The sequence below is a fragment of the Haliotis cracherodii genome, unplaced genomic scaffold (genome assembly GCF_022045235.1).
Source record: "Haliotis cracherodii isolate W230 unplaced genomic scaffold, xgHalCrac1.p SCAF_10, whole genome shotgun sequence".
NCBI lineage: Eukaryota > Metazoa > Mollusca > Gastropoda > Lepetellida > Haliotidae > Haliotis > Haliotis cracherodii.
In genome coordinates, this window is record NW_027266265.1 from 51,890,975 (window position 1) to 51,904,404 (window position 13,430).

General features: G+C 39.4%; 1 protein-coding gene across 1 annotated transcript in view; it reads right to left on the reverse strand.

Annotated features, from left to right (window-relative positions):
* The window catches only part of LOC139454514 (WD repeat-containing protein 97-like), a 62,607-nt gene extending 49,433 nt beyond the window's left edge, over window positions 1–13,174 (reverse strand). Inside the window, exons 1-10 of the mRNA XM_071236269.1 lie at window positions 13,104–13,174; window positions 10,779–11,125; window positions 9,550–9,705; window positions 8,857–8,973; window positions 6,675–6,827; window positions 6,010–6,133; window positions 5,412–5,574; window positions 3,862–3,990; window positions 3,006–3,181; window positions 1,536–1,637 (exon numbers count right to left, since the gene is read on the reverse strand). Coding sequence (XP_071092370.1) covers window positions 1,536–1,637; window positions 3,006–3,181; window positions 3,862–3,990; window positions 5,412–5,574; window positions 6,010–6,133; window positions 6,675–6,827; window positions 8,857–8,973; window positions 9,550–9,705; window positions 10,779–11,081 — 1,423 coding nt within the window. The 5' untranslated portion in view covers window positions 11,082–11,125; window positions 13,104–13,174. The remainder of the gene's footprint in view (window positions 1–1,535; window positions 1,638–3,005; window positions 3,182–3,861; window positions 3,991–5,411; window positions 5,575–6,009; window positions 6,134–6,674; window positions 6,828–8,856; window positions 8,974–9,549; window positions 9,706–10,778; window positions 11,126–13,103) is intronic.
* Between the last annotated feature and the right edge of the window lie 256 nt (window positions 13,175–13,430).

Sequence of the window (13,430 nt, forward strand, 5' to 3'; positions counted from 1 at the left end):
CAGTTAGTGAACACATCATGGTTATGTTTATATCAACAGTCATGCAACAACACACGTTATTGTTGTTCAACAACACAGTCATCAGTAAGACAGGGGTATACTGGCTGCTTAAAGTTTTAATTGTTCTGTCATTGTATATGTAAATACTTGTTTATCCAAAATACTATGGAAATTACCTTTAAACACATCACTATTTCATGTTAAGAAACATCACTATTTCATCTTTAAAAATATCACTCTTTCACCTTTAGAAACATCACTATTTCACCTTTAGAAACATCACTCTTTCACCTTTAGAAACTTCACTATATCATCTTTAGAAACATCACTATTTCATCTTTAGAAACATTACTATTTCATCTCTAGAAACATCACTATTTCACCTTGAGAAACATCACTATTTCACCTTTAGAAACTTCACTATATCATCTTTAGAAACATCACTATTTCATCTTTAGAAACATCACTATTTCATCTTTAGAAACATCACTATTTCATCTTTAGAAACATCACTATTTCACCTTTAGAAACATCACTCTTTCACCTTTAGAAACTTCACTATATCATCTTTAGAAACTTCACCATATCATCTTTAGAAACATCACTATATCATCTTTAAAAATATCACTATTTCATCTTTAGAAACATCACTATTTCATCTTTAGAAACATCACTATTTCACCTTTAGAAACATCACTATTTCACCTTTAGAAACATCACTATTCTATATCATCTTTAAAAATATCACTATTTCATCTTTAGAAACATCACTATTTCATCTTTAGAAACATCACTATTTCACCTTTAGAAACATCACTATTTCACCTTTAGAAACATCACTATTTCACCTTTAGAAACATCACTATATCATCTTTAGAAACTTCACTATTTCACCTTTAGAAACATCACTATTTCACCTTAAAAATATATCACTTTTTGATTTTTTCATCAGCTTGTTGTTTTTCTGATGCTGTAACAGGTCTTACTGTACTTTTTATTTTGACATTTTTAACAGAATTCTTGTAAAATTCACTTCAGTGATTTCTATAAAGATCAGCCAGTATACCCATAGATAACAAATGCAACATACATATTTGTTACATATATTCTGGGAACATACAAACCTTTTAAGGGTGGAATGATATGTACATGTTGAATTGAACAGAAAACCTGAGTATGAACTGAACTATTGCAGCTCACTACAGCTCACTGGTGGTACTAATGATCTATATAACATGTGTACAAGAATTCTTGATCAGGACACAAATCTATCTCAGTACAATTGTTGGTAATACACTAGAATATTGGTCTTGGTCAACCACAAAATACTTAAACCAAACATTTTGTGTAAAATCAACAAAATTTGTTGAAACGCCTGTTGGGTTATCAAAGCGGGGATAATTTAGAGGTAGTTTGTGTGTCCATGGCAATGTAGGGACGCATGGACATGTCATTCCACCCTCTGTACAAAGTGATGTTATGTCTGTGTGTGCAGGCAACAGTACTGGGGCAGCGTCACTCATGCCGAGCCTCACCATTAGCATTTTGACACTTCCATCGGGCCACCAGACTGCATGGGTTCGTGTTGGTGCGGCACTTGATGATGTCGCCATTACCGAGGACAGTGAACAGCATCTCTGTAACAAATGTCAAAGGAGGATTTAGTAACACTTTACTAACTGCTACTGAGAGGGAGGGAGGATGGTGAGTGAGTGAGTGAGTGAGTGAGTGAGTGAGTGAGTGAGTGAGTGAGTGAGTGAGTGAGTGAGTGAGTGAGTGAGTGAGTGAGTGAGTGGGTGGGTGGGTGAGTGAGTGAGTGAGAGGGGAGTATGGTTTTATTCTGCTATAAGGCCGAAAAAAAGTCTTGGTTCTCAGACACCATCACATAAACATTAATTCCACCACGTGTCTCATTTTTATATCCATTTTGAAAATAAATAAATCTGTAAATAGTCTTTGGCAGTGAAATGCTGCAATACTAAAAATAACATGATATAAATATCACAGAAGAGGGAGTTTGTGTCCTTGTTTTGCCATGGTAAACGAAAATGTGAAATATATGATACATCTTTGGGTGGTTCAGTTATATTGATGATGTCACCATTACCGAGGACAGTGAACAGCATCTCTGTAACAACAATACCTAATATCATGACAGAATTTTCTTTAAATGAAATCGCTTATGACTAAGGTTCATTTCAAGGCATCAATAGAGTCGATCTGATCATGGTGGCTGTAAATAATGGTGAGTGGGTGCAATCTGACGTTCATACACACATGACTTCACTGACATTTATATAAAACAATATTTTTTGTTTGTTTGTTGTTTAATGCTGCACTCGGCAATATTCCAGCTATATGACAGCGGTCTGTATATAATTGAGTCTGGACCAGACAATCCAGTGATTGACATCATGAGCATCGATCCACACATTTGGGATACGATGACATGCATCAACCAAGTCAGCGAGTCTGACCACCTGATCCCCGAAAATAATAGAAAAGGCCACCCAGACTATTTTTCCAAAAGCCATTGCCTGAGAACCAATTTTTATTTCAGACTTGGCAGTATTCCAGCAATGTGGCAGTGTAGGACTCTGTGTTACAGACTAGTGTAAGGTCACTCAAAATCACTATCTAAACAAAGGATTGGTCCAAATTGTCCCTATACAGTTTAATACAATATGACAATGTAAAATAATCATCATATTAAAAGTTCAACATGACAACAGACCGATTATTGTACTATCACTAGCTTTAAGACAGTGGTCAGTGCAAGCTGTTTGATAAAACATGAATTCCATGAAAAAAACCCAGCAGAACAAAAACTAAATGCTGCTATGTTGCTCATAGGCGGATCAAGAGGGAGGCCCAGGGGGTTCGGACACCCCTTTTGAAAACCAGATGTAGTATGTTGCAGGCAGAGAGGCTTTTGATATTTTGGACCTCTCCCTTTTAAAAATACTGGATCCGCCTTGTTGCTATATATCATTAATAATGGTCACCTTGTTCTATGGCATAGGCAGCATCGATGATGCTCTTCCCAGGATCCATCATCATGGTGGTGAGGACGTTGCCCGATGGTGGCGACACGATACGGATGCTGGAGTCTCGACACATCAGCACAGCTCGCATCACAAAGTTGGGATGTGTGGTCATCTTGATGCTCATCACCCGGTGACTGGGAAAAGATGGCGCACTTGAAGCATGACAGCAAGATAACTGGGAGCATGGCCTTGCTCACAGTACATTCAGAGGGTCATGAGTGTAGTGTATAGAGACTGAGGTCCACTTTTCAATTGATCGTAACATGTATTATGACACATGTTCTGATGTTATGAACGCTATGAATGAATGTATTTCAGATTTCTTAAACTTATCTTCAACTGAGAAATTCATCACAATATTCAGATGTGAACATGGATGTTATACTCTTTGTAAATTAATTGATGAAATGTTCTTACACGCTTGACAATTATTTAATCCATTGTGTGCAATTTTACATATATGTTATGCTTGGGAATAGTAGTATTTCTCCTTGTTCCTCCCTCTCTATCTCCCCCTCACCTTCTCCCTCCCCCTCGCCTTCTCCCTCCCCCTCTCTTTCTCCCTCCATCTCTCGCTCCCTCCCCCTCTCCCCTCCCCCCCTCTCTCTCCCTCCATCCCTCCCTGGAGCAGGGCACTGGGTTCCACTCTTAGACCTTGGTGCTAAGATTCTTGAAACATTTATCTTTCCAATTTCAGCCCATGAGCTAATTGAAAAGCATGAATAACACACAATACAAAATACATGCATTTGGTGGCACTGAAGATGCTTAACAAGTTCAGGTTGTCCCTGTGGGTGTAGGATGTGTGATTTACCCGACAGCTGTGTGCATCTGATACAGGTGTTGAATCCTCCAAAGGTCGACCTTCTTGCCAGCAAATGTATGGAAGATGTCGTACTGCATACTTGTCCCCAGGCCCTCTGCTGGCTCGCTCATTGCAATTCTGGAACACAGGACTAAGGTATAGAGCTGACCAATGGACTGTATAGCCACATGTTTAGGTGACCATGTCATGCTTGACCTGTGTAACCCCATTTTATACCAAGGTTGTCTTCGATAGATCTATTTCTACAGATTCTAGTAAGGGCCTAACAGATTCTAACAAAGGGGAGGTGAGGTGAAATTGGGTTTAACATTGCGTCCAAGATTATTGCACTTATATGGCGACCTGCATGCACGTGTGGCTGCTTGTACTAGGCCAGACTGCTGATTTTATAGTGCTTGCCTACTGAGATACCATGCCGCAGTTTAACATAAATACCCCACTCAGACACAGTATACAGACTCCAAGCTGACCAGTCTTTGTTTTAGCCCATTAATGCAGAGAGCCAGCCAGAGTATTGTCTTTTGGTATTACGCGGCAGCGGAGCAAACCCTGGACCTTACACTCTCCAGGTGGACGCTCTCTCTAGACCACACAGGCGGTCTGATACCTCCTATGACCAGCATGGGATGCTGGGGACCTATTCTAACCCGGAATCCCCACAGTACCACCAGCATGGGATACTGGGGACCTATTGTAATCCAGAATCACCACAGTACCACCAGCATAGGATACTGGGGACCTATTCTAATCCAGAATCACCACAGTACCACCAGCATAGGATACTGGGGACCTATTGTAATCCAGAATCACCACAGTACTACCAGCATGGGATACTGGGGACCTATTGTAATCCAGAATCACCACAGTACCACCAGCATGGGATGCTGGGGACCTATTCTAATCCAGAATCACCACAGTACCACCAGCATGGGATACTGGGGACCTATTGTAATCCAGAATCACCACAGTACCACCAGCATAGGATACTGGGGACCTATTCTAATCCAGAATCACCACAGTACCACCAGCATAGGATACTGGGGACCTATTGTAATCCAGAATCACCACAGTACTACCAGCATGGGATACTGGGGACCTATTGTAATCCAGAATCACCACAGTACCACCAGCATAGGATACTGGGGACCTACTGTAATCCAGAATCTCCACAGTACCACCAGCATGGGATACTGGAGACCTATTGTAATCCAGAATCTCCACAGTACCACCAGCATGGGATACCGGGGACCTACTGTAATCCAGAATCACCACAGTACCACCAGCATAGGATACCGGGGACCTACTGTAATCCAGAATCACCACAGTACCACCAGCATAGGATACCGGGGACCTATTCTAACCCAGAATCTCCACAGTACCACCAGCATAGGATACTGGAGACCTATTCTAACCCAGAATCTCCACAGTACTACCAGCATAGGATACAGGAGACCTATTCTAACCCAGAATCCCCACCGGGCTCTATTTCCATCCACCAGTACTGTGGTCTGAGTTCCGTGTATGACGTCACCACGCACCTGTCTACTTCATCGCACGTCTCCATGTTCCACACCCGGATGGTACAGTCCAGGCTGGCGGAGATGATGGAGGGTCCGTGGGGGTACACGGTAAGTTGGTTCACCAGGCGCCGGTGACCCACAAACACCATCACCACATGCCAGTCATTGTCCCAGATTTTGACTGAAACAAAGTGACATACAGAAACTAAATCTGAAGATCTTTAATTTCAGGTTTTGTTCTCTTAATAAATTTAAGTGGACTTTTCGCAATTATGTGCACATTGTCATCAAGCATCATATTTAGAGAAAATTGTTTTATTTTCTGTGGTCTAATGGTGGGTGATCATTTCTGAATTCTTGGAAAATGTGATACAGTCCTAATACCTGGGCCCACTTGCACAAAGCTAAGACTATTGTAAGCCTATGCTGAAGTATGGGAGTTACGATCATCTTAGCGCTAAGATCGCTCTGTGCAAGTGGGCCCTGGTGAACCTCATATAGATCAATGTACAATGGACGTGATATTCATATTACTATGTCAAATACAACAAATGGAACTGCTACTAGTAAGATTGGGGGTTGTCACAGAGTAAAGCGTCCATATTGGCAGTCATACTTGAGCCATCCTGTGCTCCGGTGACGAGATATTTGAGAGGATTGAAGAAAGTCATGGCAGTGATGGTCCGTCTGTGGAGTTCCTTGCGATGTGTCAGCATCTTGCCCTCATACAAGTTGTACACCTGAGGAGGGGATGAAGAAGACCAGGGATCATTTTATGAGCTCTTCAAGTGCTATCAAGACCATCAAGCTATGAGAACAGGGCATTTAAATAACTCATCTATTCAGAGATTGTTTTTTTTTTCTTTGTTTTTTGGTTCAATAACACATTCAGCAATATTTCAGCACTATGAAGGCAGCCAGCAAATATTGAGGCGGGGTATGACGACACTCTGCCACAGAGCGTCACAACCCAATCCAATAAGTTGCACATACGACTAGCAAAGGTTGCTGGGGAGATATCCCCATCAGGGATCCCAATGGGGGTACTGATAAGAATAATAATTTTCAAAATCAGAATACATACAACTTCAAAATTTACCACTAAATGAGTATATATCATGCATAAAAAACTTTAAGGAAAAATGATAAATAACCTCCAAAACAAAATAAAATCCCTGAAAAAATAATTCAAACACAACCTAGTTAATTAAAATCTATTTATTATCTTTAAGAGTATAAAAGTTGGCTGGGTGAATAAATAAATGACAAGCCTTTACTGACCACAACACCGAGGCCACAGGCAAGGAAAGCTCTCTGAGTGTGACTGGCTGTTTCCTCCAAGACAATCATAGAAAACATGTTGTCATCCCCAAAGTCTGTCCTCGTCGTCAATCGGGGGATAAGGTGCCGGGCTCCGTATCGGAATGACCAACTCTGTGAAGGCATGTGCAGGGTGCTAATCATGATGATGACATCAACAAGGGTTGCTCTGTCTAGCTATCATTGATGTCGACATTGTATAATAGATCATTTATTTATATTTATATATCAATGAAGCAATGGCTGTGTTTGACTGTGTGTCTCCATATGTGACGATGTATGACTGTGTTTGACTGTATTTCTTTGTATGTGACCATGTATGACTGTGTGACTGTGTGTCTCCATATGTGACTATGTATGACTGTGTCTCTGTATGTGACCATGTATGACTGTGTTTGACTGTGTGTCTCTGTATGTGACTATGTATGACTGTGTCTCTGTATGTGACTATGTATGACTGTGTTTGACTGTGTGTCTCTGTATGTGACGATGTATGACTGTGTTTGACTGTGTGTCTCTGTATGTGACCATGTATGACTGTGTTTGACTGTGTGTCTCTGTATGTGACTATGTATGACTGTGTCTCTGTATGTGACGATGTATGGTTGTGTTTGACTGTGTCTCTGTATGTGACCATGTATGACTGTGTCTCTGTATGTGACCATGTATGACTGTGTTTGACTGTGTGTCTCTGTATGTGACTATGTATGACTGTGTTTGACTGTGTGTCTCTGTATGTGACGATGTATGGCAGTGTTTGACTGTGTGTCTCTGTATGTGACTATGTATGGTTGTGTTTGACTGTGTGTCTCTGTATGTGACCATGTATGACTGTGTCTCTGTATGTGACTATGTATGACTATGTATGACTGTGTCTCTGTATGTGACTATGTATGACTGTGTTTGACTGTGTGTCTCTGTATGTGACCATGTATGACTGTGTCTCTGTATGTGACCATGTATGACCATGTATGACTGTGTCTCTGTATGTGACTATGTATGACTGTGTTTGACTGTGTGTCTCTGTATGTGACCATGTATGACTGTGTTTGACTGTGTTTCTCTGTATGTGACCATGTATGACTGTGTTTGACTGTGTGTCTCTGTATGTGACCATGTATGACTGTGTTTCTCTGTATGTGACTATGTATGACTGTGTTTGACTGTGTGTCTCTGTATGTGACTATGTATGACTGTGTCTGTATGTGACCATGTATGACTGTGTTTGACTGTGTGTCTCTGTATGTGACTATGTATGACTGTGTTTGACTGTGTGTCTCTGTATGTGACTATATATGACTGTGTCTGTATGTGACCATGTATGACTGTGTCTCTATATGTGACTATGTATGACTGTGTTTGACTGTGTGTCTGTATGTGACTATGTATGATTGTGTTTAACTGTGTGTCTTCGTATGTGACCATGTATGACTGTGTTTGACGGTGTGTCTCTGTATGTGACTATGTATGACTGTGTTTGACTGTGTGTCTCTGTATGTGACGATGTATGGCAGTGTTTGACTGTGTGTCTCTGTATGTGACTATGTATGGTTGTGTTTGACTGTGTGTCTCTGTATGTGACCATGTATGACTGTGTCTCTATATGTGACTATGTATGACTGTGTTTGACTGTGTGTCTCTGTATGTGACCATGTATGACTGTGTTTGACTGTGTTTCTCTGTATGTGACCATGTATGACTGTGTTTGACTGTGTGTCTCTGTATGTGACCATGTATGACTGTGTTCGACTGTGTTTCTCTGTATGTGACTATGTATGACTGTGTTTGACTGTGTGTCTCTGTATGTGACTATGTATGACTGTGTCTGTATGTGACCATGTATGGCTGTGTTTGACTGTGTGTCTGTATGTGACTATGTATGATTGTGTTTAACTGTGTGTCTTCGTATGTGACTATGTACGACTGTGTTTGACTGTGTTCTCTGTATGTGGCCATGTATGGCAGCGTTTGACTGTGTGACTATGTATGACTCTGTGTCTGTACACAACCATGTTTGACTGTGTGTCTCCGTATTTGCTTATGTATGACTGTGTGTCTCCATATGTGACCTTGTATGATGGTGTTTGACTGTGTGTCTCTGTATTTGATGATGTATGACTGTGTTTGACTACCTGACACTGACCTGCAGGAAGCGGGACCCCAGCGTCACCATCTCGCCTGTGTTCTGGTTGTAGGTTCCGAGGAGGATGTTCCCAGGGCATCGTGCCTGGGATATTATCTCAAAGTCCACATCAAGCAGCTGAACAAGAAAAAGATCAATCATTTGCAATCTTGACATAAAGTAGTGGTGAGTGAATGAGTATGGTTTTTCGCCACTTTTAGCCATTATTCCAGCAATATCATGGGGGACACCAGAAATGGGCTTCACACAGTGTACCCATGTCGGGAATCGAACCTGGTTCTTCGGCATGACGAATGAGTGCTTTAATCATTAGGCTAATCGACCATAACGTAGGCCTCAATACTGACACCATCATAATGGGAAGACGAAGACGAGGGTATAACATCTCGGCTGTCATTTCAACACCTTAATTAAAGACCTTGTCAACAAAATAAAAATGCAGAAATTCTGCAAATAATTCTTCCTCTTTTACATATCATCTGTTCTGTAAATCAACAAAATGTGGGAAACTCAGAGTCAAGTAATAATGCAATGCCAACGTTTCAAAAAGTGTATGATTCTTTCTTCAGAACAGCTGCCTCCCTCTAGTTTTAATACATCTGTTGTCATTTTTCTTTTACACTTCCATCCTTCCTTTTGTAAAAAAACCTGTAAAAATGAGAAACATGTGATTGATTTGTTCATCCTACTCACATAAAGCATTTCCTCGTCCTGCAGCCAGCCCACGTACTGGTCGGTGTGTTTGGCGTAGACCACTCTGTTCATCGGCTCTTCGGGGATAACTGTTGTCTTCTTTCTTCCATCCTCCATAAAAACGTTAAATACTTTCCCATCTGTCGTCAGATATTCCTGTGATCATGAAGATAATCAATTTAACTCAAAAGACTAAGCACCCTGATGTGACTGATTTATCATGCATCAACTTCTATAAACTTGTAGTTTTGACATGAATACATGATTAATGATTTGTTTAGAGCACAGGTAAATACTTTTGCCCAATGGTTGGTCACTATTTTGGTCAGGTGGAGTACATTTGTATGCTGATAAAGAACTGAAAAATATACAGTATATAGAGGCATGAATCTCATGCTCCGAGGAACTGTACATTTCAACATGACAGGACTTAAACAGTAACATTTGATTGCACGAACCAAACAGTTTACAATATGAAATCGTGCTCGAATATGAATGGCATCTTCCCGAGGCAAGGGGGTTAACTGACTAAAAAGTCCTGTTTCCACCCTTGCCAAACTTGGCTGGAATTATGGAGTTATTTTTTGGCTGGTCTAACGAGTCAATGCATAATCCAAATCGTGTAACAAAATCAACATCCTCTTCATAAACTTCTAGGCCTAATTTTTTCATGTTTTCAATCAAGGTGCTCATGTGATTTGATGCACTTCATGAAGAAAGACCCGTTTTATTACAACATAGATCTTGATTATCTATCAGATCGCCTTCACTGGGCGCTGCCATTTTGTTTGTAGCAAATGCAAGTGATATGGGAGGTGGAATCTGGCATTGGAACTCATCTATCTATTAAATATAAGTATCTGGATATTCATTTATTCACAATATTGTTGTCTTTAAACAAATAATAACCCATATATGAAGTACAATGTATAATTGCAATGGATGATCTTGTATCTCAGAGTTTCTTACTAAGCACGTTATAATGTAAAACCAACAACAAAAGTATCACATTTCTAGAAACTAACTGTGAAGAAAAGTCTACTAACCAAACATTCGCCTGTTGAGACTGAAAATTATTAATTGCAGTAAACACACCACTGAATTATATGAGTGAAGACTAAGTATAGTCAAGGGTGGCTGAATGGAAAATTGTTGCATTTATTTTCTTAGGCATTAATGAAACCGAAATCCTTTAACATTCATGAATATAAAATCAGGCAATATCAGACCTTCCTAGGGCTTATAAAGATGACATTCTGTAGAGGTTGTGTGTGGTTTAGCTTCCTCTCATGATGAATTCCATGTGAGATGACAATTTCACGGATGTCTGCATGAGCAACTGCCTCTACAGTGTGCTTGACAGAATTACGCAACAGTGTCCAGTGATGTTGAGCCTTCCTCCTTTCTTCTGCATTGCGGCGCTGAACAAGAATTTCAAGTGCCGATACATCTTTGGAATCACTTGGATCATCACTCCCAGCTGTCAGATCATGGGGGTTCATGGTGGTGTTTCTCAGTTTGTGGACTTCCATCGTTACGTCAATGGTTGGAGCTAACTCCAAACCAAAGATAAATTCTAAAATGAAAAGGACTTTGTTAAAGTTTCAGGACAAAATATACCATTTTGCATGAAATATTAATATTTATTAGCCATATGGATCAAGTGAGTAAACAATACTTTATGCCAAGTACAAGTATATTAATAAATAATAAATACATACATACTGCAAGAATCTTGACAAAGGCCACATTAAGAACCAATTTTTACATTTTCTCAAATTTTTTAAAAATGGGGGACAGTTTATTTTTAAATAAACTGTTCAGAATGACTGAACAGAATTTTACTAGACTTGGGCTTCAGTGCAGTGGCTAAAGTTGCAAATTGGCTTCATTTTTGTGGCCCGATTGAAATATGACATGATGTTAAAATCAGACATCTAATCAAATTATACGTCTCTTTCAAGATACAGAATACCGAATACCTTCTGCCATATTGGTAAGGAAAGTGCACAAGCTCCTTCCAAAGTATTGACGTGATGAACAGTTCCTAAGTATTTGGAAGGAGTGTTTGTTGAAATGTGTCCCTAATGGATGTCACTGATGAGGTTGCTGCTTCCTCTTTATGGAACTTCTATTTACATGTAATATCTAAAGTTGACATCCAATTTTTTATGTTTATGAATTACAGTAGAACATGTATAATGAACTACAAGGGACCGGAGAAATCAGTTTGTTATAAACATTGTTTGTTATATACATTTTCGCATGGAAATGTCCGCCATCTTGGATAAAACAAAACACAATACACACATGCATGCATGCATGTTTATACATATTTCCTCCCGCATCTACCGGTGATTCAGTTAAAAAGTACCAAATGATACAACTTAAAAAAAATGTAATGCAATGGTCGGAATCTGAAATTATTATTTTATCAGAATAATATATTCCAATATCACTGAAATTAATGTAAACATTATGGAATGAAATTTGTTTATTTTACGGACTAGATAAGTCCAATTACATGGACAGGTAAGATTAACATAATGCAAGTTTAACAAGGTTGAATCGTCACCAGTGATTGTGTTGATTCACCACGATTGTGTTGATTCGCGTCTGATTGTGTACAGCCAATTGTCAGTGACACTTAACACTGAGTGTGATTCTCAGTTCGCTATACACGTCACTAATTAGTGGTTGATGGGCTTGTCAGGGATCAGATATCAGTTCACTATATCCATTAGTTCGCTGTGGAGAGTTTGTTATGTACGTAATTTTATATAACATATAGGAGATAAATCAGGGATTTTTTAACAGTTCGTTGTATCCGTTTGTTCGCTCTGTCCATGTTTGTTATATTCATGTTCTTCTGCAGTTTGATATTCAGTTTGGGGTTAAATAAAATACCATACAAATGCAAGCAGAATATTTATTTCACAGTATCTGTCATAACAGAATGAAGATACAATACACTGGATATCAACGATGTATCGATATATTAATTGTGAGGGGAACGGGGGACGGGTGGTTGGGGGTGGGTTATTGCTGTATGTTATCACTATTTGGCTAGTAAACGGTCCTGATTGAGATCTATCCATGTAAAGACTTAGATAAACATAGAATTCTTTACAAAAGAAGGCTTTCCTTGAAAAAATGTGTCAATAACAAATTATAACTTTATGCTAGACATCATCTACTGTGAACTGATCTCATTCTCACTTCACTTCAGCAACACAACTTGCAGGCTTATGTATAGATCTAAGTAAATATTTCAATTGCTTTATTCAAATGACTAAACTTTCTGGTTTGATGATTAGGTTACACATAACTAGAAGTAAGGGTAAATGACTGAAATAACATAGCTGAGCAGGAATCACCTAATTAATTTTAATGTTGACATTTGACATTGTGACAATTTGGCCAACAGGGGCTATGTCATGGACGATTAAGAACATCTACATCTTTAGGCAGTTTGGCAATCTCACGAATGACACAATAACAAACCATATCATACTGGAAAATAAATATGGAAAGAAATCCCTACGAAGATGCACCTTTACACAGTCATTATTCCAATCGTGTTCCGCTGGTTTGATTATTTACACCATCCGCCATGTTGTTATCTCCATGGATTCAACTCACGCGAGATTAAAGGGAACTAACTCTTCTATTTCTAAGCACACATGACCAGTATAATACACCTCTCGCAGTAGAACATGGATCGATTCCCCACCACAGACACCACCCGGCAGGGGGTGTTCATTGTTATTTGTTTTGTATTTTGAGTTTCATTATTTGTAAGGAAATACTAGCTTTAATTAGTTAACGTTAAACCTTTTTTTCAGAGAAATTGATTGCTGACCTATTTTTCAATTGACAAA